Source organism: Plasmodium gonderi (assembly GCF_002157705.1).
Source record: "Plasmodium gonderi DNA, contig: Chr09, whole genome shotgun sequence".
In the NCBI taxonomy this organism is placed as follows: domain Eukaryota; phylum Apicomplexa; class Aconoidasida; order Haemosporida; family Plasmodiidae; genus Plasmodium; species Plasmodium gonderi.
Genome location: NW_021628934.1, coordinates 829,657 through 856,864, shown reverse-complemented (window position 1 = coordinate 856,864; position 27,208 = coordinate 829,657). Strand labels below are relative to the sequence as shown.

At 32.4% G+C, this 27,208-nt stretch overlaps 6 protein-coding genes across 6 annotated transcripts; 3 read left to right on the top strand and 3 right to left on the bottom strand.

Annotated features, from left to right (window-relative positions):
* Positions 1 to 1,459: 1,459 nt before the first annotated feature.
* PGO_091770 (heat shock factor-binding protein 1) lies at positions 1,460 to 1,780 on the bottom strand (the record flags this gene model as incomplete). Its single annotated transcript, XM_028687765.1, has 1 exon — positions 1,460 to 1,780. One exon carries the CDS (start codon positions 1,778 to 1,780, stop codon positions 1,460 to 1,462), a length of 321 nt encoding a protein of 106 aa, XP_028543566.1.
* Positions 1,781 to 1,912: 132 nt separating this feature from the next.
* PGO_091760 (conserved Plasmodium protein, unknown function) lies at positions 1,913 to 2,158 on the bottom strand (the record flags this gene model as incomplete). The annotated part of the gene is made up of 1 exon (XM_028687764.1): positions 1,913 to 2,158. One exon carries the CDS (start codon positions 2,156 to 2,158, stop codon positions 1,913 to 1,915), a length of 246 nt encoding a protein of 81 aa, XP_028543565.1.
* Positions 2,159 to 4,832: 2,674 nt separating this feature from the next.
* Positions 4,833 to 9,128, top strand: PGO_091750 (hypothetical protein, conserved; the record flags this gene model as incomplete). The annotated part of the gene is made up of 1 exon (XM_028687763.1): positions 4,833 to 9,128. One exon carries the CDS (start codon positions 4,833 to 4,835, stop codon positions 9,126 to 9,128), a length of 4,296 nt encoding a protein of 1,431 aa, XP_028543564.1.
* A 2,051-nt stretch (positions 9,129 to 11,179) lies between these two features.
* Positions 11,180 to 18,725, top strand: PGO_091740 (hypothetical protein; the record flags this gene model as incomplete). Its single annotated transcript, XM_028687762.1, has 5 exons — positions 11,180 to 17,632; positions 17,765 to 17,815; positions 17,936 to 18,073; positions 18,318 to 18,518; positions 18,651 to 18,725. The coding sequence occupies 5 exons, from the start codon at positions 11,180 to 11,182 to the stop codon at positions 18,723 to 18,725; spliced, it is 6,918 nt and encodes a 2,305-aa protein (XP_028543563.1).
* A 166-nt stretch (positions 18,726 to 18,891) lies between these two features.
* PGO_091730 (tRNA nucleotidyltransferase) lies at positions 18,892 to 21,569 on the bottom strand (the record flags this gene model as incomplete). The annotated part of the gene is made up of 2 exons (XM_028687761.1): positions 18,892 to 18,972; positions 19,266 to 21,569. 2 exons carry the CDS (start codon positions 21,567 to 21,569, stop codon positions 18,892 to 18,894), a joined length of 2,385 nt encoding a protein of 794 aa, XP_028543562.1.
* A 3,414-nt stretch (positions 21,570 to 24,983) lies between these two features.
* On the top strand, positions 24,984 to 26,314 carry PGO_091720 (hypothetical protein, conserved; the record flags this gene model as incomplete). Its single annotated transcript, XM_028687760.1, has 2 exons — positions 24,984 to 25,168; positions 25,396 to 26,314. The coding sequence occupies 2 exons, from the start codon at positions 24,984 to 24,986 to the stop codon at positions 26,312 to 26,314; spliced, it is 1,104 nt and encodes a 367-aa protein (XP_028543561.1).
* Positions 26,315 to 27,208: the final 894 nt, after the last annotated feature.

Below are 27,208 nucleotides of genomic sequence, written 5' to 3'. Positions count from 1 at the left end.
AATTTCTCGTTCTGTCTACCTTTTGGAAAAAAAAAAAAAAAAAAAAAAAAGGTACACAAAAGTTTGTGTATATATATGTACATTCCAGCGCTGAACATAAATCACGGAAACGTTTAATGTTGTGTTGAATTGAATCATAATTTTTTAAAAAAAAAAAAAAAAAAGTGGAAGAAAATATAGGTGCGAGAGGGGGGTAGGGGTGTGTATAGGCGTTTTCACATTATGTGTACATATAAGAGATAAAATTAATAACTGAAAAATTTAAAGTTATAACGATAAGGCAATAAATAAATTAAAATTTTTTTTTTTTTTTTTTTTTTTTTTTTACTATTCTTATTTTTAAAATACATTTTACACAACTTTCGCATGTATATAAATTTACAAGAAAGTTATTTTCAAAATGTGGTGAAACATACATAATGGATAGACGAATCGAAATAGCATGCACTAATACACAGAAAAAAAAAAAAAAAAGAAAAAAAAAAAAAGGAAAAAAAAAAAGACTACGCCATACAGGACGTTACAGTGCCGTCTGGGAATTCACGGAAATTCCAATGTCCTCAAAAAAAAAAAAAGGTAAATCCATAAAGTAGTAAAAGCGCAATTTGATGAAGTGGCAAAACAACCAGCAGGATATAGCAAATGTTGGTGATTTTCCACTCCAGTGCAGCGAATGAATTATTCCCTATTCGGTTCATCTAAAACCTTTTTGCACAGGTTTTTAACCTTTATGTTTGCACATTTAATATATATATTTTTTTTTTTTTTAAAAAGAGCAAAAGTATAACTTTTTCCCTTCACGAACGAACGGGTTGACAAGCAGACGAACTAGCCAATGAGGCAACCCCACACATACATCTAGAACTGTTCACACGTTCCTCATTCCATTTGAAACATAACACATGGTAAGTTGGAGACATGTGCCACAATAAGAATTGCCATTTTGTTATGTTCTTGGGGTAAATTAAAAATGAGCTATAAAAAAATGAGCTATAAAAAAATGAGCTATGAAAAAATGAGCTATGAAAAAATGAGCTATGAAAAAATGAACAATAAAAAAAATTTGTCTGAACAAACTTTTGCATTATTATCAAGTAACTCTTTCACCTTCCACTCCCCCTTATTTGTAACGTTCTTAATGTGGTAAAAAAAAAAAAAAAAAAAAAAAAAAAAGATATATATTCTTGTTGCTTATAGGTTATAGATTGGTTTAAAAATGCTTTGACTTGCTTGACACACACATGTGTATGACCGTAGCTTCGATTGTGGATGGGGTGCAAATTAGAACACATAAGAGCCCGTAAGGCATGTGGGATGCGTAAAGGTACGTAAGGCATGTGGGATGCGTAAAGGTACGTAAGGCATGTGGGCTGCATAAACGGACGTAAGACATGTGGGCTGCATAAACGGACGTAATGAATATCAAAAAGGTTAACATACATATACGAGTCCCAGAGAATCAGGTGTCAGTCTGATTCGAAAAATTCAACATGGCTGTCTCCAGATCTTCTAAAGATTTTTCCATATTTTCTACCTTACTCAACAAATTGTTCGATAAATTCTGCATTTTACCCTTCAACTCATTAAGCATATTTTCAACATACATTTCAATGTCATCTGATTTATATTCCAAGTGCATATTCTTCTTATCGATCGTTGGCTGATTATATACTATTGCTGCGTTGCTTTTATTTGCATCTAATGACATAGATGCATTGTGAAAAGGTTGACTATAATTCTTGGCCTGCTCCTCCACCTTGCAGTTTTCACTACGGTTCATAATGTTTCTATAACTCTCGTTCTCACTTCGGTTGTTCAGCATTTTGTCTGATCTCGCTTAATCGTTACTTGGTTAATGGCTATTCGGTTAATCGCCACTGGGTTAATCGCCACTGGGTTAATCGCCACTTGGTTAATCGCCAATCTGCTGGTCGTTCTCCTTCCTTGTCAAAGACCTTGCTGGTGTTACAGCCCTGTATATAGACAGAGAGCAAAAGCAAAGAGAAATGAAAGCGAAAAATCTTCTATCCCCAGATTTTCTGGGTGCTTGTAAATATTTTATAAAGGAGTAAATAGACACGCTTCCAAGTACAACTGTTCCAGTAATTCTGCAGAATATGCAATCATCTGTATTTTTTTTTATAGATGTGTTATTCATCACTTTGGGCCAAGCTTCATTGTAAAGGTCAGAATGGATTCATACGTTTCTGCTCTTTTCTCGTTTCTCTAGTTCCTTTTTTTTTTTTTTTAGTAGCTTCGTTAAGTATTTTTTTTTTTTCCACTGCTTCTGCATTGGCCTCTTTTTTAGGGGGGGGGGGGGGGGAAGGTTGGTGGTTTGGCGGGGTGGTAAACGATAGCAGACCTTCCTTGTGTTAACATGCACAGGCGAATAATATTTCCTTCTCAAGGTTCATCAAGTTAAAAATTTCCTAGAAATGCACACATGGTAAGTATATATGTATATATGTGCTGGGTGTGGTGGGTTCATTTTTTGTACATACTCTTCTTATGTGCGATTGTCAACATATACATAATTGCTCGTTATAATATGAAAACGTGGGTGACATTGACTCATATTCTGGAGGTGTGCATTTATTTGTTTTATTCTCACACCCCTGTTATGTGTACACCAAATTGTAATTTTTTCTCTGCCACTTGAGATGGAGTTTATTCACATAAGCATTGCATATGCATATACTCAGTTACCTTCTTAGGCAATAGTCGTTTATCATGCACATAAAACTGTTCATAAACAAGGTTTGTCAACTTTATCAGCTTCGTTAAGTTTTCCCTTTTTGATTTGTGTGTGTTCACTACTTTTGAATCTCATTTAAGAATATACACTTTCACGTTGGGCAAAAAAAAAAAAAAAAAAAAAAAAAGGGGGGAGGAACATGCTGTTTTTACATTTCCCATAAGTCCAATAAAATATGAGCAATACTTATAAACCGTAAAAGTTGACTATCTAAATTAGGGGCAAAAAATTCACATTAAGCAACAAAAGTTACGTGTGATTATTAACAAAAACCAAGGAAAGCCAAGTCAGAAGCTACAAAAAAATTTCATTCTAGAAATGTATTTCTCATACTGATATGGAATAATTGGACACTACTTGTGCGAATATGATGTGAAGTAAATTCTCTTGCATAACGTACATTTTTTTTTTTTTTTTAAATATGGAAACTGTAGGAAGGATAAATAATCCCTATATATTCATAAAAAAAAAAAAAAAAAAAAAAAAAGTGCACCATTTTTTAACAAAATAATGTAAGGAGCAAAATTATTCATTCATTTTATACATTTCACTTTTTTAAATGGCAAGTCCTTATGTGAGTTTTCAAACCTTATCGGACTACCCCGTCGGCTTGGAAGTTGCGCGTTTGTGCTTATATATACAAACGAGCAAAACGGGATTGGACACATAAGAGTGCATACGCACGTGCTGATTCATCTTTCATAATTAAAGAACTGTGCCCACTCCGATGTAGCAACATACACTAAAATGTATATACACATTTTTTTTTTTTTTTTTTTTTCATCAGGTATTTGAAATGGGGATATGTATATATATATATATATATATATATATATATATATATATATATATATATATATATATGCATACATGTGTAACCATCCCAGGGAAAGTAGGAAAATGTGGATATGTGAACTTCCAACTCTCTTTCCCCCTTTTAAAAAAAAAAATAAAACAAGCATAAATTGACCTTGTAGAAAATGTCAGATTTTTCACATTTACCACAAATCATGTATTTTATTTTATCTCACTGAATATAAAAAAAGAAAAAGAAACTTTACGCTATATTCATTCTTGTATTTTTTTTTTTTTTTTTTCATTTGGTATTTGATGTTGTTTCCTACTTACACTGAATGTTCATTGTAGTAGCAAAGAGATTGATTTTATTTTATCATTCGTTTATCCGTATTTGTGTAAAATTTTTTTTTTTTTTTTTTTTTTTTTTTTGTCATTCTTCTTAGTAGTTTTTCCATTATGTTGTATTTTTTATGAATTTTTTTTTTTTAGTTTTTTTGTTCGCTTGCTTATTTTGATGACACTTTTGTCTTTGCGCTAATTTTTTTTTTTTTTGTTCTGCCTGTGTTGCAATCACTGGCAGCAGTGTGTTCATGCATGATCATATGTTTATGCTGGAACATGTATGCTCGATCCTTCATTTTGGCTTATCACTTATTTTCGAAATACAGCATAGACGTTCTCCTTTCTCTACATTTCTTTTTTGTTAGCGTCAATTTTTTTTTTCTTTCTTTCGCGTTCTTTCGCGTTCTTTCGCTTTTATTTTAGGAGTTCCATACCTTGTTCCCTAGTGGAAATTTCCAAGTACCGTTCTAAGGACATGGCTTTCCCCCATCCCTGTCTCGTGTCTTTTTCATTTTTTACATCTTAAAATTATTTTCCCTGAAACAGAAGCAAGGTGTTGGAGGGAAAATTCCAATTCATTTGGTTTTGATCCGTTTTGTTTTCTACCTCCTTTCACCCCCGTTGTGAAATTTTTAAAAAAGCCAAATTTATTTTTTTACCAACTTGGCGAATTGTTTTCCTCACAGCGCAAGTGTACATATGGTACATATATACACATATATTTTTTTTGTTTATTTTTGTTTTTTTTTGCTTTTCCTTTTTTGTTTATCGAGAAATTGACACACGAAGGGAGAGTAAGAAAGCTAACAAGAACTTAAAATTTTTGCAATTTAAATTGTAAGCTACACAAAAAAGGGGGGAAAATAAAAAGAGAGGAGGTGGAGGAGGAAAAAAAAAAAAAAAAAAAAAATTGCCATAGGAAAAATAACAAAGCAACATGTGGATAGAAAAAGATATCAGTGCAAGTTGTGCAAAAGGGGGAGCCCTTAGTCAGCAAGTGAGCGATGGTATTGAAACTTTAAAAAGGAATAACAATTTTGTATACAGTGGCATTGGTAGAAATATGTTTTCAGAGGCGCAAAAGAGAAACGCTGATGAGAGGTGCAGGCATAACAAGATGAACAGGTCGGGCAATTTGAGCGGTCTGAACAGGTCAGGCAATGTGAGTGGTCTGAACAGGTCAGGCAATTTGAGTGGTCTGAACAAGTCGGGCAATTTGAGCGGTCTGAACAGGTCAGGCAATTTGAGTGGTCTGAACAGGTCAGGCAATTTGAGTGGTCTGAACAGGTCAGGCAATTTGAGTGGTCTGAACAGGTCAGGCAATTTGAGTGGTCTGAACAGGTCAGGCAATTTGAGTGGTCTGAACAAGTCGGGCAATTTGAGCGGTCTGAACAGGTCAGGCAATTTGAGTAGTCTGAACAATTCGACTAAATGGAGCTCAAATGAAACATCCAAAAGTGCCACTAATGCGAAAGGGACAAAGGATGTAATCGAAAATAAAACCATCCTGAAAAACACGTCCAAAGATGTGGAACCAAAGTTGTGTGCAAATAATGAATCCAACTTTGGAAAATTAGATCGGGTTAGAAAAGCAGAAAGAAGTGATGAATTTTTTGGAGAAGACAAATTAAGGGAGAAAAAAATCCACACTTCTGAACATAAAAACGAAAGAGGAAATGAGATGGAGAAAATTTCCAACAAAATAAGCAATGTATATGCGATAAAAGAAAACGAATTAACCTATCCACATCGGAGGTGTAACCAAAAGATGATGGATACATGTGACTCTAATGTCTCAGATTGGAAGAAGAGAAATGCTTACAATATTAATGGAACTTGTTACAAAAATACACAATATCTAAACAACAGCATATTGTATAACGACAGCATCATGAACAATGAAACGGTTATGTGTCAGGAATTATCTGAGACAAATAAAGTTGGGAATGTGGTAGTGTGTGAAAAAGTAAGAGATAATTGCCAAAGGTGGAATACACAAGAGAGAGAGGTAGAGGTGGAGGTAGAAGGAGAAGAGTTATTTCAAACCAATAATGATGTAAATGTGATGATAAGTAAAAGGGAAAGAAAAAAAGAAATAGAAATAAGTTACACAAATGGGATAACTGAGGCAAGTAAAGAAAACAATGGCGAGGGAGTGAAAGTAGTTCAAGAGGAAGATAAGCACATCGTGAATGATTATAATTTATTGAAGAAGAAGAAGAACGAGTTAGAGAACATGAAAAATATCATTCGTAATGATATATCTACATTAATAAAAAACACAGTAAATAACCATTTGTCAAAAAATGTAGACAATAAAGTTCAAGAAGCAATTGAAAAGAATATTAGAAATTTTGTTGAAAATAATTTACTCCATGTTGTGGAAAAAAATGCAGAGAATGTTAATAAGAAATATGTGTATGAAAAAATAAATGAAAAAATCAGCAAAGAACTGAAAAAAAATGTAGACCTAATATACTCAAGTGTAAGAAAAAATATTGACGAAAATATTAACGAAAAAATGGAGAAAAATACAGAGGCAGTAAATGCCCAATTAGAGCAAAGTGTGAATAACAAAATTGAAAATAATTTTGAAAAAATATACAATAAAATAAGTAAAAATGTGGGTAAACAGATGGAAAAGCAAGTGGAAAATCAGGTGGAAAAGCATGTGGAAAAAGTGGTAGAAGAAGCGGTAGAAGAAGCGGTAGCTAATCAAATAAACAAAAACATGAGCGATGTTCAAAATAGTCTGCTTCAAAATGTTAATAATGAATTGTGCAGAAAAATGAAGATCGTGGGAACCAACTTAAATGGCAAAGTTAGAGAATATATTTCAAACGAATTGATAAAAAATGTAAACTTGTTACACACACGAATTAATGAAAATATGAATAAGGAATTAAAAAAATGCATAAGCATACTTAACAGAAATGTGGACGAAAATCTCAATGATCAAATGGATAAAAATGCACAAATTTTTCTCAAAAATGTTTGTGAATGTTTAACTGAAGAAATTAAAAATAATATGAACGAGATGGAGAAAAATATCAGCTTTAATTGGAATGACCAGGTTATAGAGAAAATTGTAAACAAGTGCTTGCAACTTTCGAATTCGAGTGAACATGTTCATACATTTAATACACTGGCGATGGATCACACCAAGGAAGTTGTGGATATGGTCGAAGGCATGACAGGTCGAGTCAAGGAGGCAATAAACAAAGCGGATGTGGTGATGAACCTAACCAAAGACATGGTGGAACGTTCTAATGAGATAATGGAACGTTCTAATGGCATAGTGGAACGCTCTAATGGCATAGTGGAACGTTCTAATGGCATAGTGGAACGTTCTAATGGCATAGCGGAACGTTCTAATGGCATAGTGGAACGTTCTAATGGCATAGTGGAACGTTCTAATGAGATAATGGAACGTTCTAAAGTCATGGCTGATCTTGCAAGTGATACCCTTAAGGAGAGTGTATCCATCGAAATCAGAAGCTGCTTCGACATGCTAGGGAAAGCCATTCAAGAAAACATAAGAGAAGATTTGACAATTCACCTGAACGGTGTGGAAAATAGCGAAGAGTGCACTAAGAGGTTAGAAACAGCGTCTATACAAATGGTACAAGTGATGCACACCGAATTGACACGTCATATGGGAACACTGCGAGAAAATTTGGATGGCATTCAGGGGAATGTTCAGATGTCCTTGAAAGAGATTATCCAAACTGCAATGAAGGAGAGTGTGGAAGCAACAATGAAGGAGAGTGTCGAAGCAACAATGAGGAAGAGTGTCGAAGCAGCAGTGAAAGATGGTATAGAGACCATTCTATGGGACGAAATACAGAAAAATTTACAAATATCCCACAGCATATCGTATGAACAAGTGAGAAACGACATAACAAGAAGGAACGAGGAAAATTTTGAAACTGTTTTAAAAAATTCAAAGCAAAATTTGGATGCCATCATAAGAGGGCAAACATCGCTGTCAACACATATAAGCAAAGAAATGAAATTTATGAAGAAAATAAAAAGTAACATTAATGACGTGAAAACATTTCTTAAAACTTCCATAAACACATTTCAAAGGAAAGTTCACGATATAATGGAAAAAAACACCTCTACTGTGATAAATATGAATGAATCTCTGATGAATAAGATTAATGATTATTCTCCAAACATGGATAAAGCCATGAACTCGATGCATGAACAACAGATAGTCAAACTTGTTAGCATAGAAAGAGAAGATAACACTCTTCACATTGTGCAAGATGTTACAAAAATTGTACACAACCATCTGAATCTTCTAGATGAACGTGTTGAAAAATTAGTTAACGATATTATTATCAATGGGAAGATTAATGAGGAAAAGACTAACGAATTGATAAGTAGAAGTAGAGAAAATATTTCAAAAGATATTCTTGAAAACATACTGAAGAAGGAATTACATCTCCTACTTACACATGTAGAAGAACTATTTTCAAATTCTAATAAGAGTATAGCAGAACACTCAAATATGTTAAATGATTTCAAGGGAGTAATTAATCAGAACAATCAAAATGTAATGATGGAACGATTAAAAGTGATGAATGATGCATTGGATTTTCAGTTCCAAGAAAAATCGAAGCAATTCTTAAGTTTCATTGAAGAGAAATTAAATCAACTTTTTGAGAAAAAAATACAGTGCATTAGAAGAAAGGATGATACCCATGGGGCGAAGCATCAACTGAATGCTCAGAAATTAAGTCAAAGGCGTTTGAAGTTTAATTGTGTTAACACAAAGTGGGGTAGCAAAAAAAGGTACTTAATTTGTAAAGATGTGATGATGGCGAGGAAGGAGAGGAACAACGCTATGAATGTTCGGACAGATGGAAAGATTGGAAGTGTTTGGAATGTTAGGACGGTTTGGAACGAGACGAGGGGTAAGAGGGCGACCACGACAATGACGACAACTCCATTTGTTGACACGAACACAAATAAGGAAGCTCATTCGAAATTGATAAAAGATTCTAATCTGCAGCACGACATGAACTTACAAAAACAATGCGCTAGTGGAAACATCAAGGAACAGAACAAAACACAGGAAATGAATAGGAAAAGACCAATTTACATTGTCAATTATTTAAGGAATCAAAACAATGATCTTATTGAAGTTTCTCAATATCTGCATAAAAAAAAATATGCAAGAAAACACACGTTTCAGGACAATAGACACGAATGTATATCCGACTAAACATGTATTTCCAAATCATATTCACACGGGCTTTCTATAACAATTTTTTCACACATCCCTCCATCATCTACTCTCCATTTGAAGTAATTGGAAATATGTCATCGCGGAAGGATGATAAATTCTGCAACCAAATGGGGGAACCCATAGCAATTCAAATTGCACAATCGTAACATATGTATATATATACATATATATATATATATATACACATCTATATACATATCTATATACATATATATATATATATATATACACATCTATATACACATCTATATACATATATATATATATACATATAGATGTGTATATACTTCCCTCGTATTCTAACACTTCGACACCAACGTTGCACACACACATGCCTTTGTGTATGTGCAGGCATAGCACATCACGACTCCGTCCCTTGCGTAGATTTTGGGTCATGTAATTATTTTCCCGCTTGTATCGCAATTTTTTTTTCATTACACATGCGTGTTTTTTTTTGTGTGTACATGTGTATGTGTGTATGTGTATGTGCGTATGTGTATATGTGTGCATGCATGCATGCTCTGTCGCGTAGAAAAACATGGCGAAAAGAAAGTAACAAATCAAAAAAAGACAAACATCTCAGGAAGGGAGAAATGTAAAGAAAGGAAGAGCTTCTAATCACTACACGCCAACTACATATTTAACACAAAAAAAAAAAAAAAAAAAAAAACATATTAACTATTTCTCTTCGATCTTGCAATTACTATTTTAAACATGCCAGTTAGAGCATTTTTTTTTTTTTTTTTTTTTTTTTTTTTTATGCAGCATTGATGTCTTTTGGCATATGTTTGCGATGTATGGAACAATTAAGTGCTTTTTTTTTTTTTTCTCTTGGGGGAAAGAAGGAGAAGGGGGGGAACTTTTCAATTATGTATAACTTATTTTGAGACATATGAGAGGAGAGTCTCATAATATTTCAAGGAAAGAAAAAATTGAAAGAATCTTATACTCATTTTAGATGAGAAAATTGTTTGTAAGAATAAAGGTGTTGGACCGCTTGAAATATTTTAATTTGTTAAAAATATCCATTTAGTGCATAAAAAATTTTAATTTTAGTTGTGTCTTTTTTTTTTTTTTTTTTTTTTTTTTTTTTGGATGATGATTCTGCCTAAGGTAACAGACTCAGGGATTCTTCTTCTGCACTCAGTTGAGTGTTTCTATTTTGCGTAGAAGCATAAAACCCTTGGTGTTGATAGTCACCATTTGCTTTTGTGAATTCATAAATTTTGCTCACGTGTTCAAAAAGGTCAAATGTGTATCCTATATTGTGCTGTTCATCCTCTATGGGTATTCATTTAATCGTGTAGAAGGATAGCGTGAAGTCTCGTCCTCTCCACGCCTTCAACTGCTGCAACCGCTTCTGTTGCTTCTACCCATTTTACCCATTTTACCCATCTGCGAATGAAGAAAATGCACAAATTCTGGAGATTCCTTAAAAGGATGATTTCTCTGCATTCGACCACATCTGTTACAATTATAAATGTGTTTTTATTTGTCCTATTTTCTACATACACCATTTGGTAACTTTAGCTAAACATCAAACATATATGAACTCTACCTAAATGTGCCATTTCATATTGTAACTCATCCAAGAACAGGAGAGAGAATGACTTACGTGTACTATTATCTCTGCATCTATAATTGGATAATTTCTTAATATGAATCTCATTTTCTTCATTTGTCTATCTTTTTAATCCTGTTTGCATCATAGGAAGGTTAAGCGAAGTGCAAAATGGATTAAGCGAGTTAAAGTGCCAAAGGAGAGACGACCCCAAAAGAGGAGTTCGAAGAAGCATCGAAAAAATGTGCATGGAAGTGGAAACTGTCAAAGCGTAGAAAAGGATGAAACGTCAGAAGGAGAGGCGGAAGAGGTGGAAGAAGCAGGAAAAGAAGAAGGAGATAGAGAAGACCGAGATGGAGAAGACAATTGCGAATTGCATGCTGAATGGCAAGATGGCGATTTTCCTGGAGATGTTTACGCACGAAGTAATGATAGAAAAACATCAAAAGTGGAAAAAAAAAAAATAATGATTTACCTAAAATTAAACCAAGCCTTGGACGGTATTAGAGATGAGTTGTGTTTAATCGATGAAGAATTGAAAAAAATTTTACACAAAGAAAATAATAATCTCGATTATCTCAGCCAAGTTATGATATCTGACAACTGTGCATCTAAAAAGGTGCACACAATAAACAAATACTTACAGAACACATCAAATAATTTTGCTATAACATATTCTTTACAAAATAGTACAGAAACTTTCGACCTTGTCTGTGACCAAAAAGGAGATTCAGATGTATATAATTCTGCGAATCTCACTAGTGAAGGAAGGGAGTTCACCCCTGAGAAGATGAATCAGAAGGAGAACCGCAAAAGGGAAGATTCTACTACTTTGGTTCGCATGAAGAATTCTGAACACGTTGTCGATTCAACACAAATGGCTAGTTCGATTCACTTGAACAGCCATTTCAATTTAAATGAAACATTTCAAACGAAGAGTCAGAAAAAAAACTCAACAAGAAGTGACACACTGTTCATGAACGAAGGTATAAAGAAAAATTCAATCGATCATACGGGTCACAAGTGTATCCAGAAAGTTGATAATCTGAAATGTCTTTCTATGGACAGTCATTCAAAAAATGAGAAGACGCTTGACGAGGCTGTTTCCATTCAGAAAATGGAAAATTCGAATAATGACACTGACGTGGTAGATGCATCTCTGGAAACGAGGGAAGTTGGAGAAGTGGAAATATTTAACAAAGTCAAAAAAGCGAGTGTTTCTAACGAAGTCAAAGAAGCAGATGCATCTAATGAAGTCAGAAAAGAGAGTGCATCTAATGAGGTCAAAAAAGCGAGTGCATCTAATGAAGTCAGAAAAGAGAGTGATTCTAGCGAAGTCAAAGAAACGGAAACATCTAACGAACTCAAAGACATGGATGAATCTAACGAAGTCAGGAAAATGAGTGATCCTAATGTGGTCAAAAAAGCGAATGCTTCTAATGAGGTGAAAAAAGCGAATGCTTCTAATGAAGTCAGAAAAGTGAGTGCTTCTAACGAAGTCAAAGAAACGGAAACATCTAAAGAAGTCAAAGACATGGATGAATCTAACGAAGTCAGGAAAATGAGTGATTCTAATGAAGTCAGGAAAATGAGTGCATCTAATGAGGTCAAAGAAGCGGATGTATGTAATAATGTCAGAAAAGGGAGTGCATCTAATGAGGTCAAAAAAGAGAGTGTTTCTAATGAGGTCAAAAAAGCGAGTGTTTCTAACGAAGTCAAAGAAACGGATGTGTCTAATAAAGTCAGGAAAATGAGTGCATCTAATGAAGTAAGAAAAGAGAGTGCTTCCAATGAGGTCAAAAAAGGGAGTGCATCTAATGAGGTCAAAAAAGCAAATGCTTCTAATGAAGTCAGAAAAGTGAGCGCTTCTAACGAAGTCAAAGAAACGGAAACATCTAACGAACTCAAAGACATGGATGAATCTAACGAAGTCAGGAAAATGAGTGATTCTAATGAGGTCAGAAAAGAGATTGCATCTAACGAAGTCAAAGAAACGGATGCATATAATAATGTCAGAAAAGGGAGTGCATCTAATGAGGTCAAAGAAGCGGATGTGTCTAATAAAGTCAGGAAAATGAGTGCATCTAATGAGGTCAAAGAAGCGGATGCATATAATAATGTCAGAAAAGAGATTGCATCTAATGAGGTCAAAAAAGATAGTGCTTCCAATGAAGTCAGAAAAGGGAGTGCATCTAATGAGGTCAAAGAAGCGGATATGTCTAATAAAGCCAGAAAAATGAGTGCTTCTAACAATGCCATAGAAATGAGGGTGTCCATAAAAAACTCAGATCACGCCCCTGAGGGACAGCAAAAACTTCAAAAGTGTACAATGTATGGAAAAGAAAATAGTCAACAGAAAATCGAAAAGTGTGATATCGGTTCGTCTGAGAATGATGTAGATCAATGGGAAAAGGATGGGGAGTATGTGAGAAATGGTGAAAAGGAAGAAAGGTGCGATGACGAAAGGAAGGAGTCACCCGATGACAGATGCAGAGAGAATTCATTCCTGAATGCAATACAGAACCTTTTTCTTAGAAACAAAAAAAGTGTTCAGAAGGAGTCAGAAGAAAAACAAGAAAAAGAGAAAGAAGTAGAGATTTATAATTTAAAAAGTGAAAGTGAAAAATCCCAAAGTAAAGAATTTAATAAAACGAAAGAACATGCTCAAAATGATAATGAAAATATACATGAAATTAAAAGTTTAAATAATCAGAAAGATGTAGATTCAGAGAAAAAATATTTTGATATGGAAATGCAAAATGGAATTTCTGTTTGCACATGTGTGAAGTCAGAAGGTGAAGATATTCATATGAACAATCAGGAGAATAATTATTTAGATGAATCTCTAAGTATGATTAAAACTAAACTTAGTGTAGATTGTGTAATAAATAAAAGAAACATGACTAAATATGAACAAAAGTCACATAATAACGGAGGTGAAACATACGATTGCGTAAGCAGAATACCCAATCTCGATAAGGAAAAATATACCAATGCAACTATCTCCAAATGTGTAGACTCTACTAATACAATAAATAAATATAAAAGTGAATGTAACACTTGGGGTGATATTAATAAGAGCGAAGAAGATGGAAAAGTCAACAGAAAAAAAAGTGAAAGATTTAGTAGTTGTGATTACATGGATGAGGGGCATATAATGAACAAAGTAAACTCAAAATCATTTGCAAAGGATTATAGAAATGAAATGGACAGGAAAGTAACATGCCAAGATAAACTGGATCAAATGGAAAGAAGCAGAAGTAGAAATGAAGTTACATCTAATGCACAGAACGGAACAGCCAAATCTGAACCCATTTATATCTCTAGCAAAACTAGCGAAATGGGAAAAGACATGGAAATGCACAACGAGGGAGAGAGTAAACATTATCAACATGCTTCAAATGATATTGACAGTAATTACATAAATAAAAAAAAAAGCGAAAGATTTAATACTATTGTAACGGATGAAGCAAATGAATTGGAAAAGGGTAAAATAAAAATGAACGAAGAAATTTTGAGAAAGCGTAATTTCACAGGAGCTACAGATATGACTAATGTACCAAGTTCAGGACGATTCTGTATGAACGAATCAGGCGATTTGAATGAATATAATGAAAATAAATCGTACATTAACAGTTCAGAAAATTTGTTGCAAAAAAGTGCCAATTATATACCACATGCTAACATATCACTGTATTCAACTGAAAATATGGAAAGGCCTTCTCGGATTGGCAGTAAAAAAGAAATAAGTGTAGAAAATGAAAATGAGTTACATATAGACAGTGCGAAAATATTAAGAACTAACAATTCAGGAAATTTAGTCGAATATAACACAAGGAAGACCTCATATATAAACAAATCACACGATTTGAATGAAAGAAATTTAAAAAAAAACTCGAATATTAACAATGTGGAAATTTTCAATGAAAAACATACAAGAGAAGATTCCTACATGAACAAGTCATTCGATTCGAATAAAAGCAGTTCAAAGAAGACTTCATATATCAAAAAATCACGCTATTTGAATGAAAAAAATTCAGAATTAAATGTAGACAATGAGAAAAACATGGGTATCAGCAGGTCAAACGGTTTGAAAGAATCAAGTGCAAAGAAAGATTCATGTGTTAACATTTCAGACAATTTAAATGGATCTCATTCGAAGGATGAATCTTTTTTGACACATCGAAACAATTCAAATATAAAAAAATTAAAAAAATCAAGTGCTATAAAGTCAGACATTCCTAACGACCCTACTAAAAACGCCACATGCATTAGCGTGTCAGCATATTTTAATGAAAGTAATACAGAAAATGGATCGTGCATGAATGGTTTATCCAATTCAAATGAAAATGAAGCAAAGAGAAACTCACATAAAAGTAATTCAGAAGGAATCGAAGAAAAAGGAGGGAAGAAAATTTCACTCATAAACATAGCAAGCGATAATACTGAAAACAAAACAATGAAGATTAGCAATACAGGGAGTTTAATGGAATCAAGAGAAGATCCTCCACATATTATAAATTCAGAAAAATTAAGTTACTCAATTCTGAACACGGGATCACACGTGAACACTTCAGATGACGTTCGCAAAGTTATGGGGAAGAATTCCAAGATTAACAGTTCAAGTGATTTATCTGAAAACGAGCCAGAGAAGACTACATATATGAACAGGATAGACGATCCGAATGAAAGCACAGAACCCATCTCACATATTAACAGTTCACGTTATATAACTGAAAACAACACAGAGACTGAGAAGATCTTACATATAAAGAGAGAAAAAAATTCTGAGAAAAATGGTTCAAAGAAAACCTCGTACATAAAGATGTCGCATGATATGGGTGGAAAAAAACATTCAGAAGAATCAGACATAGACAATACGACAAAATTAAGTATTAACGGTTCAGATTATTTGAATGATAGTAATTCAAGGAACTCTCAGCTCGAAAGGAATCAACATTTGAATGAATATGATAATACAAAAAAGGGTTCCTATATGAAAAGGACAGATGATTTGATCGAGAATAACGGAAAGGTTTCATGTTTTAAAAAATCAGACTATGCAAATGAAAGTAACCCGAAGAAGATTTCACACATGAACAGTGCAATCAGTCTCTGTGAGAGAAATGCAGATGGATTCAGTATTACCACGTCAGACTGTTCGAATGAAAAAAACGGAGAGAAACCTTCGTATACTGACAGGTCAGATGGTTTACAAAAAAACTTCTCCAAGAAGGGTTCTTATATTAACAGTGCTGATGATGTGAATGAAGAAGAAGACAGAAAGATTTTTTCATGTATTAATGGTGAACTCGATTTCAATGAAAACAATTCAAATGTATTAACAGGTATAGGTAACATGATGCAACTCAGTAGCAACATTTCTGTTCATTCGTTTGAAAATAGCCCAAAGGAGGAATCGTATATAAGCAATTCCTGTGATATATTTAAAAACAACCCAAGGACGACCTTAAATGTGAAAAGGTCAAAAGATTTATCTGAAAACAATGCAGAGAAAATTAAATGTAACAACGGATCAGGTGATATGAGTGAAAATACTTCAAAGAAATTAAGCGTAGACAAATTGTCCAACTTTAGTGTTCACAAATCAGGAGATGTGAATGAAAAGGATTCAAAGGGAGGGTCATATATGAACAGATCAGGTGGTGTATCTGAAAACAAAACAGAACAGATTCCATATATGGACAGGTCAGGTGGTGTATCAGAAAACAACACAGAGCAGATTCCATATATGGACAGGTCAAGTGGTGCACTTGAAAAGAATAGAGAGAATATCTCCTATATTAACAGATCAAGCAATGAGAACGCAAAGCGGTCAAAGATGGCTTCGATTAACACCAGATCAGGAGTACTTAAAGAAAACAAGTCCCACGAAATTTCTTACAAGATTCGGTCAGAATACTCGAAAGAAAACGGCTCAAAGAAAAATTCCTATACTAGCAGTGTAGTCGATGCGAATGAACACAACAAAAATAATTTATGCATACAGAGGTCAGGTGGATTAATCGAAGGCAGAGAAAACGACACTTGCAGGAATAGGACAGACGGATTAATCGAAGGCAGAGAAAACGACACTTGCAGGAATAGGACAGACGGATTAATCGAAGGCAGAGAAAACGACACTTGCAGGAATAGGACAGACGGATTAATCGAAGGCAGAGAAAACGACACTTGCAGGAATGGGTCAGGTGGATTAATCGAAGGCAGAGAAAACGACACTTGCAGGAATAGGACAGACGGATTAATCGAAGGAAGAGAAAACGGCACGTGTACGAATAGGTCAGACGGATTGATCGAAAATAAAAACAAGGCTTCGCACACGCACATGAATAACGAACTGGGCGATATTCAGCCGAAGGATGGATCCAGGAAAAATAGGCTAATTAGTGAAAATTTAAAACCGATTAAAAAATTGAGAGAATATTTTGTTCATGGGGAAAATGACTCAGATTTGTTAACAGACAGGATGAGTAACACAAGTGGAGAACCACAAAAAGGGAATTTAAAAGAAAAAAACAATGAAAAATACGACTCTTATGATTTTAAGAATATCACGGGAAAATATAAATTTCAAATGAACATGGAAGAGGATGAAATAAATGAATTACAAAAAAAATTAAAAGATGAATTTCAAATGCTACATGCAATGAGTAAAAAGAAAAATAGTCTTAAAAACATATTCGAAAATAATGCACATGTAAAATGTATGACATCACAAGAATACATGAATAACGAAGACCAGTATGATCGGGTTGATTTAAAACATTCGACAAGCGTAAATCCAGAAAATAATTTTGACGAAATGAGTGAAATGAATTCGAAGGGAGATTTACCTGACCTTAAAAATGAAAGTGTATTTAAAGACACACAGCCAGAGGAAAATTGGAGCATGCTCAATGTAATACTAGCAGAGGACGTGAATATGCATCTCGCAGCACGTGAATATGTGCATGTGCTTATTTGCATAAGTATGCATGTATATGTACTTTTATCACACACACACACTACCATTTCCTCTTTTCTCTTTCAGTTTTCCACGGAAATGAGTAATCGCGAAAAGAAGAAGATTAAAAAGTGGAAGGTCAGTTGCAAATATTCTCATCCATGATCTTCCCTACTTGCCTGTCATACGTGTGCAAATCAGTACACTCCAAAACTGTACACATTTCAACCCTCCTTGGTGGTGTCTCTCTTTTTGTAGTCACTCAGGATGTCGAAGGGGTACAAAGACGATTGGCTTTCTTCTGATGCCCTTTTATGGTGTTTTTTGAATTACATAGAATTGAAAAAAATTGTAAATATAACTGAGTTATCGGTTAAATTTCAAACAAAACGGGAGGTATGAAAAGAGCAAAATGAAGAAAAAAAGTAAAAAGTATTGAAACAGTGGAATTATCATAAGAATGCTCTCGTTCATTAGGTCAATGTCACCACGAATGTAACTCCTGCTTCATGCATGTAACTACTGCTTCATGCATGTAACTACTGCTTCATGCATGTAACTACTACTGCGCGCATGTAACTCCTGCTGCACACATGGGCACAATCCCCTTTGCATATGCACCAAAAACACCTGCACTCAGAACATAAGAAAAAAACTTAAAGAACTGGAAGAACTGGACATGATCCAAGGAGTCATGGACAAAGAAGAGAACTATATCTACTTGTCACAAGAAGAGGTTACTAAATTGTGCATGGAAATATTGTCTATTGAGGAAATAAAAACTCAAGAAGATTTTGTAGAAATATGTAATAAGGTCATATCTCTAAGGATTAATGATCAGGTACGTACCATATGTCCTGTCCCATGCTTCAAGCAGAATTTCCAAAAAATTCAATGCGCATACGTGTGGATAAAAAGAAAAAAGAGGATTAGGTTCCTCACAAATATATACATATTTTACGTCTATTCACAGGATATCCAAAAATTAAAAGAAGTGGAGGAAAAAATTGTAGAGGCCAATAAAAAAAGATATTCTGATTTTACCTGAACAACGTGATCTTCATGGTCAGAAAAAAAAAAAGAAAAAAAAAAAAAAAAAACTATGTATGCACACAAAATAGCTAGCTATATACATTCATTCCCTTTTCTTCATCTTCATCCTCCTTTTTTTTTTTTTTTTTTTTTTTTTTTTTTGTGCGTTACTTCTTATTCATTTAGGTTGATTTTTTAAAATGGTCTTTTAAAAATTCTATACATTCAGCTTCATTCTCTCCATGGACACAGGAAAATCGAATCTGAGAAGATTGAAAGAAGAAAAAAGGGGAAATGATAAGCAAAAAATAAAGCAAAATAAAGCAAAATAAAGCAAAATAAAGTAAAATAAAGTAAAATAAAAGGGGGGAGGGAGGCTTGCCCTCCTCCAAATGTGGTTATATGTGGACATACAAATTAAGCATGACTACTGTACAGAAATATCGTGCAGGAATATGGTGATTCTTTTTCTCTCTTAATCTCTTTCTTTTTCGCTCTTTCCTTTTCTCTCTTTATCTCTTCCTTTTTCCCTATTTCTTTTTTGCGCCTCTCTTACAATTTGCTCGTAGACTTCTGCAATTCTACTTTGAGAAAGCTGAGGAAAGTTGTGCTTAATGTCTGGCCATTTCAAAAAGGGCTTAATGCTATACGCATTTTGTAAATTATTTTTTAAAATAAATTCATATAATTTTTTGGAAAAGTTGGAAAGGTAAAAGTCAATGGTGTTGGAAGTAATACGCGTGTTGTTAACTTCCTTATGTTTGTGAAAAATAAAAAAAATTAAAAGTAAGAAATCCCATTTTTCTCCTACATTTTTTAAAAACAAAACGATTTCTCCTATGATGTGTGTATTTTTTTTATCATTGCAATTGAGATTGCTATTGTGATTGCTATTGTGATTGCTATTGTGATTGCTATTGAGATTGCTATTGTGATTGCTATTGAGATTGCTATTGTGATTGCTATTGTGATTGCAATTGTAACTGTTTTTTAAAAAATTCAAAACTTCCATATTTTTGTACAGGTTGTATAAACTTGTAAATTTTTCAAATATATTTACACAAAATTTTGCATATTTTAAAGGAAATTTTAAAGATTCACGAACAATGTATTCTATAACATATTCCGTTTTCGTGCTTTTTTTTATGTACACAAAATGATTTTTTAGTGGCATTAGAAACAGACACAATAGTACATAACTTATGTTTTCTTGATAGTTCAATTGGGGAAACGTTTCCTTCAGCAGATTCGTCTTTTCTAGATCTTTGAAAAATTTTACATAATCTAGTCCTTGCAAGGTCCAATTCGAGTCATCATCAGAGTATACATGTAGAGCTTTCTCCATTTCAAAGTCATTATCTTTACCAAGATTGTTCGTCACATTTGTTTTGCTTGCCCTGTTGCACATTTCCCCATTATAAGTGGGTTCTTCTGGATTCACTTGTCCCTGCACATCTCCATCTTCCCTGTGGTTGTTTTTTTTGGTGTTCGTTACATTTCCGTTTGGGATATCCATTTTGAGAGGTTTACCACTTTGATCTACATTGTTATGATTGTCATGATTGTCAATGTCAACACAGTCAACATTGTCAGGATTAATTTTTTTTTTTTTGGTAAGAGGTGCTGAAACATCCGCATTGAATTCGTGCCCGGATGATGTATTACACTGCACCGTTTCATCCTTTTTCTTGTTAATTTTGTCGGATTTTCTTTTTATTTCTTCAAAAATTTCTTCATTTTTTATAAAATAATCAGGAGGTAAGGTAAAAATTTCATTCGAATAGGAGCTGTAATTTAACAAGGTCAAAGATAAAACAACATTTTGACATTTTTTGGAAAAAATTTTTACAATTTCGGAGGCAAGTCTACTTCTGGAAATTTTTTTGTTAAATGATTTTATAATGTCTTTATTTTTTAAAACATCAAAAATAGATTTTTCAATATAGAAATTAAAATAACCACAAAATCTTATGCACCTAATAATTCGTAAAGGATCATCAAGAAAAGTGGACAAAGGATTCATAGGGGTGCAAATAATTTTATTTTTCAAATGAAATATACCTCTTCTCGTGTAGTCTTCTACTTGTTTATTATTTAAATTGTAAAAGAGAGCATTAATGGTGAAATCTCTTCTCAATGCATCTTCTTCCGGTGTTCCAATAACAATTTCAGGGATTCTGCTATTTTCTGTGTACTTTTCATTTCTTAAATTCACAATATCCACTTGAAAATTAAACAAATGAAAACTTGACGTTTCTAAATGTTTCGATTGATCAGAATTAATTTTTATTATCCCAAAATTGAAATCTCTTTTTTCTTTTTCTTTTATGTATTCTTTTATATAATTACAAAAATCAGACCCTTTCATATTATCAACGGTAAGGTCAATATCATCGTTTGAAATTCCTAAAAATTTATCTCTTACCCATCCTCCCACGACCCTCAGTGTGCATTTTAAGTTATACCTTTCGTTCACATTTTGGAGAAATTCAAACAGTTCTTCTTCTTCTTTCCTCATATTTTTATTAATGAATTTTTCGATTTCCATAACTTCATCTGTGCGATGATTAGAACTTCCTACACTTTCACGTTCTGAAACATATTGAGATTCTACACAATGTTCAATTTTGTCTTCAACCTTTGAAGATTTCAAAAGTTTCTCATCAAAGATATAATTTTTTAAATAACTGACATATCCGTTTTCTTGCATTTTGTTTTTGGTGTCCTTGGGATTGAGAAGATTAAAATTTTTATTCATATATCCTTTAATTCTGTAGTTACTTTTATTCTTTGCATATATATAGAATAATCTTTTTGTGCAATGAACAATTTTTTTTTTTATGAACATGCTTTTGTTCATGTAATTCTTTTTCAAATTGAAAAATAATTTCCCATTCTCGTTTTTTTTCTTCTTAAAAGGGGATGACAAGGTACTTTTTCTCGTTCCACTAATTAAGCTTGTTATTACAAGTACCAGAGGTAGTAGTAAATAAGTAAATGTATCACGGGAGTTCATTCATATTGAAAATGTGGGTGAACAAGTGCAGCATTCCTTAATCGATCAAAAACCAGTGTACGTTCAACTGCAAAGCTCTCAGATTTTACAGGTACGCTCCGCTAGTTGGATGTTTCCAGTACTTGGTATGCATGTATTTAATTATATGGAGGGTAGCGTGTGGTTATAGCATCACTTTTATGCAAACACTAGTATACTGTTTATAACAGCAGCGCGGAAAAATATACAATACCGTTCTTCAGTGAGGTTTTTTAATGGAAGAAGTAGTTGCTACTTTATCTGTTATGTTTACGTAAGTACTCAGCCAGTAGTGTTTTAAAAAAAAAAAAAAAGAAGGTTTGATCCTTTCTCACCAAATGTATATATATATATATATGTATACATGGTATGTGTGAATGTCTCCCCCATAAGGAAAAGCACATGTAAAAAATAGATGCACCAAGATCAAACGGATGATGCCCATTATAGGATTTTCCTCTTTTTCTTTGAAAACAAAAAAAATAAACCCGATTAAAAAAAAAAAAAATGAGCTTGCAGCAGGCTGTAATGAACTTTTATCTCTTAACCAATATGCACAATCAATAACACGCACAATGTTGCATATTAAAAATATGAATACATGGTAATGTATATGGGTGAACGGGAAAAGGGCTTGTTTTTAGCGCAGTAAAGAAGCTGGAAAAATGAGAAAAAAATGAGAAAAAAAATTAGGCAATAAATGAGGGAAAGAAGAAAGGGGTACAACCAAAATTAACATATTTATTTTTTTCTTTTTTTTTTTTTTTTGTGCTTAAATTTGTGCAATCCGATTGACCTAGTTTTATTTTATGAGGATATATATGAAAGGAACATTTTCTCGCTATGTCCAATTCATTTGTGTTTATGTTTTGTAATGCTAGTTCTTGTTTGGGTGATTTTTCCATTCATCCCCATCAGGTCTTTTCTCATTCTGTGCGACAGATACTTCATTTTATATGTCAAACTTTTTTTGTTCAAATATTCAACTCATAATCACATGAAAAGAATAAACAAAACTTTTTAGCCATTTTTTTGAGGCACAAATGGACATAGGGAAAATATGCACATTGTGAGAAAAGACCCCAGTTTGTTCCGCCTTGAAATTAAACATATCAGCATGTACAACCAGATCATAAAAAAAAAAAAAGAAAAAAAAGGATATACAAAAATGTACAGGAATATGCACAGGAATACAGAGGAGGAATATACATAAACATTCATATCTGTTAAAACGAACACAACTTCAATTTAATTAACGAAGAAAAATGTGGAAAACATTTTTTTTTTTTTTTTCAAAACTATCCTTTTAAGTATATGCAAAAAGATATGCACATGAGATATACATGCATGTAAGGTATGTTACATGCACATAAATGAATTTGGAACCTAATACAGATCTTATCTTGTAGATACTTATTTAACCATTTTATATAGATGGTATTTTTATCAATCACACATGATATAAACAATCCATAATAAAATAAATGAATAAATAAATATATATATATAACCGTTCTTTTTTTCAAGTTATATATATGTATATATATATAAAAGGTTAAGATCAAATGAGAAAAGATGAATATTTTACATTTCATTTGGATTTAACTTTTTTTTTTTTTTTTTTTCACCTTTCTCTATATATTATATATATCTACATATATTTCTACATTTATACCTATACTTACATCTAGATTTATATCTGCATTATACTATATTTATATCTACATTTGCGTCCAATTTGCATCTAATTTGCATCTAATTTGCATCTAATTTGCATCTAATTTGCATTTACATTTATGCATTAATCAAAACGCTCGAGTAAAAACTACGGGCATGGAGAACATATCTACACGAAAAAAAAAAAAAAAAAGGAAAAATAAAAAAACAAAAAAAACGAAGCGTAGGAAAAACATTGATTTTAATTTATTATTTAAGATCCAACATTTTTCTCTTCAAAATTCTCAACCTTTAATTTGTCGGATCACCAGGTGACTCGGTTCTCTTTTGTTTCCCCCGTTTTTCCCCACCCCACCAAAGGAAAAAAAAAAAAAAAAAAAAAAAATAATGAAAAATAAAAAAAGAACCGAAAGTAGGAAATAAAAAACAATGGGAAATGTAGAAAATGGGAAAGAAAAAATAGAAAATGAAAAATAATTTATAAAAAATAGTTCATAAAAAATAATTGATAAAAAATAGTTCATAAAAAATAGTTCATAAAAAATAATTGATAAAAAATAGTTCATAAAAAATAGTTCATAAAAAATAATTGATAAAAAATAGTTCATAAAAAATCGAAAATAAAAGAGTAAAATAATAAAGAGTAGATAATGCAAAGCAATAAAAAGTAGCAAAGAATAAATAAAAAAAAAAAAAAAATAATAATAATAAAAAATAAATAATAATAAATAATAAAAAATAAATAATAAAAAATAGGAAGTATAAGAAATAAAGAATATAGAATAAAAAATAAACGACAGAGGTTAAAATAAGGAGAAACAAAAAAATAGTAAATATTAAAACGCAAAGAATAAGCGGTAAAAAAAAAAAAACAACACAGAAAAAACAATGAACCTAAGCAAACATTTGAAACCCAATGAAGAAAGCAGAGGACACGTGTTATTATCATACAAGTAATTTATAAAAATTATCAAACGGATTTTTTAAAATAATAACGAGGGGGGAAAAAATAAAAAAATAGATAATGCATAAATGAATGGACGAATGGACGAATGGACGAATGAACGATTGAATGAATGAACGAATGAGCAAATGAACGAATGAACGAATGAACGAATGGACAAATGAACAAATGAACGAATGGACAAATGAACAGAGAAAACATCACAATGGTCATACTCGAAACCACGCTTTTTTTTTTTTTTCTTTTTTCACTTATGATTAAAACGTTCTTCACGGGAGCCTAGACCCCCTCGGGATACGGGCCTTTAGAAGATCGAAAAAAAAAAGAAGCGAATATGGATAGACGAGGCAACTAAAATCTGTAATATGTTAATTACAAGGTTAACTGTGAAGACATCGTGTATGTATGTATATCTATATATATATATATATATATCTATATATATGTATATATTTTTTTTTTATTTTTATTCTTTGTTTTTTATTTTTTTTTATTTTTTTGGGTTGGGTGGAGTAGATCCATTTTTCGAAAATTTTTGCCTCTCCTTGTCCCTTAAAATTTCCCCCATTTTGTTTAATTTTCCGTATAACAATCTCAAAATGAGCCTTGATATTAGCAAATCTGCTGTGCATATGAATAAAAACACAAGATTAAAAAAGGATAAGCATGATGATGAAAATTTAGATGATGTTGATTATGAACTGGTGGAGAAATTTAGCCAGAATTACGTACCAACAAAGGGAGAAAAAATTACCTTCCTAATTTTAGGTATCTTGGCCCTATGGTAAGTGTGTAAAAAAAAAAAAAAAAAAAAAAAAAAAAAGTGATACCGTTACTATATCAAAATGTAATCGCTTCTATCCATGCATGGAAGGGAGGGACTATTGTTTAGCCATTACAAATTTTTCTAATTTATATTTTTTTTCCAATTTTTTTTTCTCATATTTTTCGCCTTTTTTTCTCATTGTTTCCCCATTTTTTCCATATTTACCTGCCCCCTCTCCCCGAAAGCGGATTCAAGTCGATAATCGCCAGCGAATTTGCCTTTTATCCTCCCCACATAATTGGATACACAGTGGATGAAGATAAATTTATGTATGGGAGTAACCATTTCCTGCAAGGTAGCATGAACAAGATAATGGAAGATCATGGTTTTGGTATAAACTACAGTAAACTAACTAAGGGAAAAGATGAAATTGCAGCAATACTTCTTTACAAGAAACCTCTAGATTTAAATAAACAGTTGATTCTGTTTTCACATGGAAATGGTATAGATCTAGGATACTCCTTCCACACACATTTAAATTTGCTGACACAAACAGATGCAAATGTGATGGCATATGATTATAGTGGATATGGATATAGTAATAAAAAGCCAAGTGAAAAAAAAATTTATAAAAACATAAAGATGGTTTATGATTATTTAACGAATGAATTAGAGGTAAATCCAATGAACATTATACTGTATGGACATAGCATAGGATCATGTGCATGTAGTTACTTAATGACTTTGAAAAATGTCAAAGTTGGTGGTTGTATTTTACAATCTCCATTAGCAAGTGGAATTAAATTAATATTTCCTTTTCAAAAAAAATACATCCCATGGCTTGATGTATTTAAAAATTATGAAAAATTAAAAAAAGCTTCGGTTGCACCCTTCTACATTATGCATGGAAAAAAAGATGAAGATGTCCCTTATCACCACTCGATCATATTATTGAATAGTCTTAAAGAAAATTTTGAAAATAAGAGAAAAAACAAGAAAAATAAAGCCAATTCTTCGATTCAAAATATAGACAATACTTCCTTAATTAAATTCTGGGGGGTTGCCAACTCTGACCACAATAATATGGAGTTAATGAATTACGATTCTTTTTACAGACGATTCCGTGAATTCCTACTCCATTGTAGACATTACAACTCAGCATAGTGCAACCAAGAAAAACCCCTCATGGGATGCACAAGCGGAGGCATTATTTTTGCTATTTATCTGTATTAGCTACGTTTACTGTGCAAGTCTGACCTCGAGCAGACGATTTCTTTCTCTTTCGACATGCACCACACCGAGAAGGTTCACATATTTATATATATATATATATATATATCCATTGTTTGTTTCCAAGAAGGAAAAAAATGTTTATGGTGGTGGAAGATTTTTTTTTTTTTTTTTTTTTTTTTTTTTATTCATCCCTTTTCCCCCATCACATTGGACAGTAAATCTTTGCTAGTATGGCTTTTTTTTTTTTTTTTTTTTTTTTTTTTTTTTTTTTTTTTTTTTTTTTTTTTTTTTTTTTTTTTTTTTTTTTTTTTTTTTTTTTTTTTTTTTTTTTTTTTTTTTTTTTTGTGTTTTTTCTTTTTTCCTCATTTGGTTCACGATTCTCCTCATTTGTTCACGATTCTCCTCATTTGTTCACGCTTCTCCTCATTTGTTCACGCTTCTCTTCATTTGTTCACGCTTCTCTTCATTTGTTCACGATTCCCCTTATTTTTCCCCATTTTCCGCACTTTTCCTAACTTTTTTTTCTTTTTTTTGTTTTTGGTAGCATCATATTTGAAACTTTACCCGTTTTTGTGCCAAGAATGTATGAATGATTTTTTATTTTCTATTTGAATATAGAAAAAAAAAAAAAAGGGGGGGGGGGGGGGGGGTATTTTTTTTTTCACACAAATTTTTTCTTCACTTTTTTTTTTTTTTTTTACCCATTCCCCTTTTTCGGTACTCAAGAATTTGTTTATTTGAGTTAAAAAAAAAAAAAAAAAAAAAAGGACAATTCTTTAGAGGAAGAAAATAAATGATTTTGTTTTCTAAATAATGTTTTTGCCC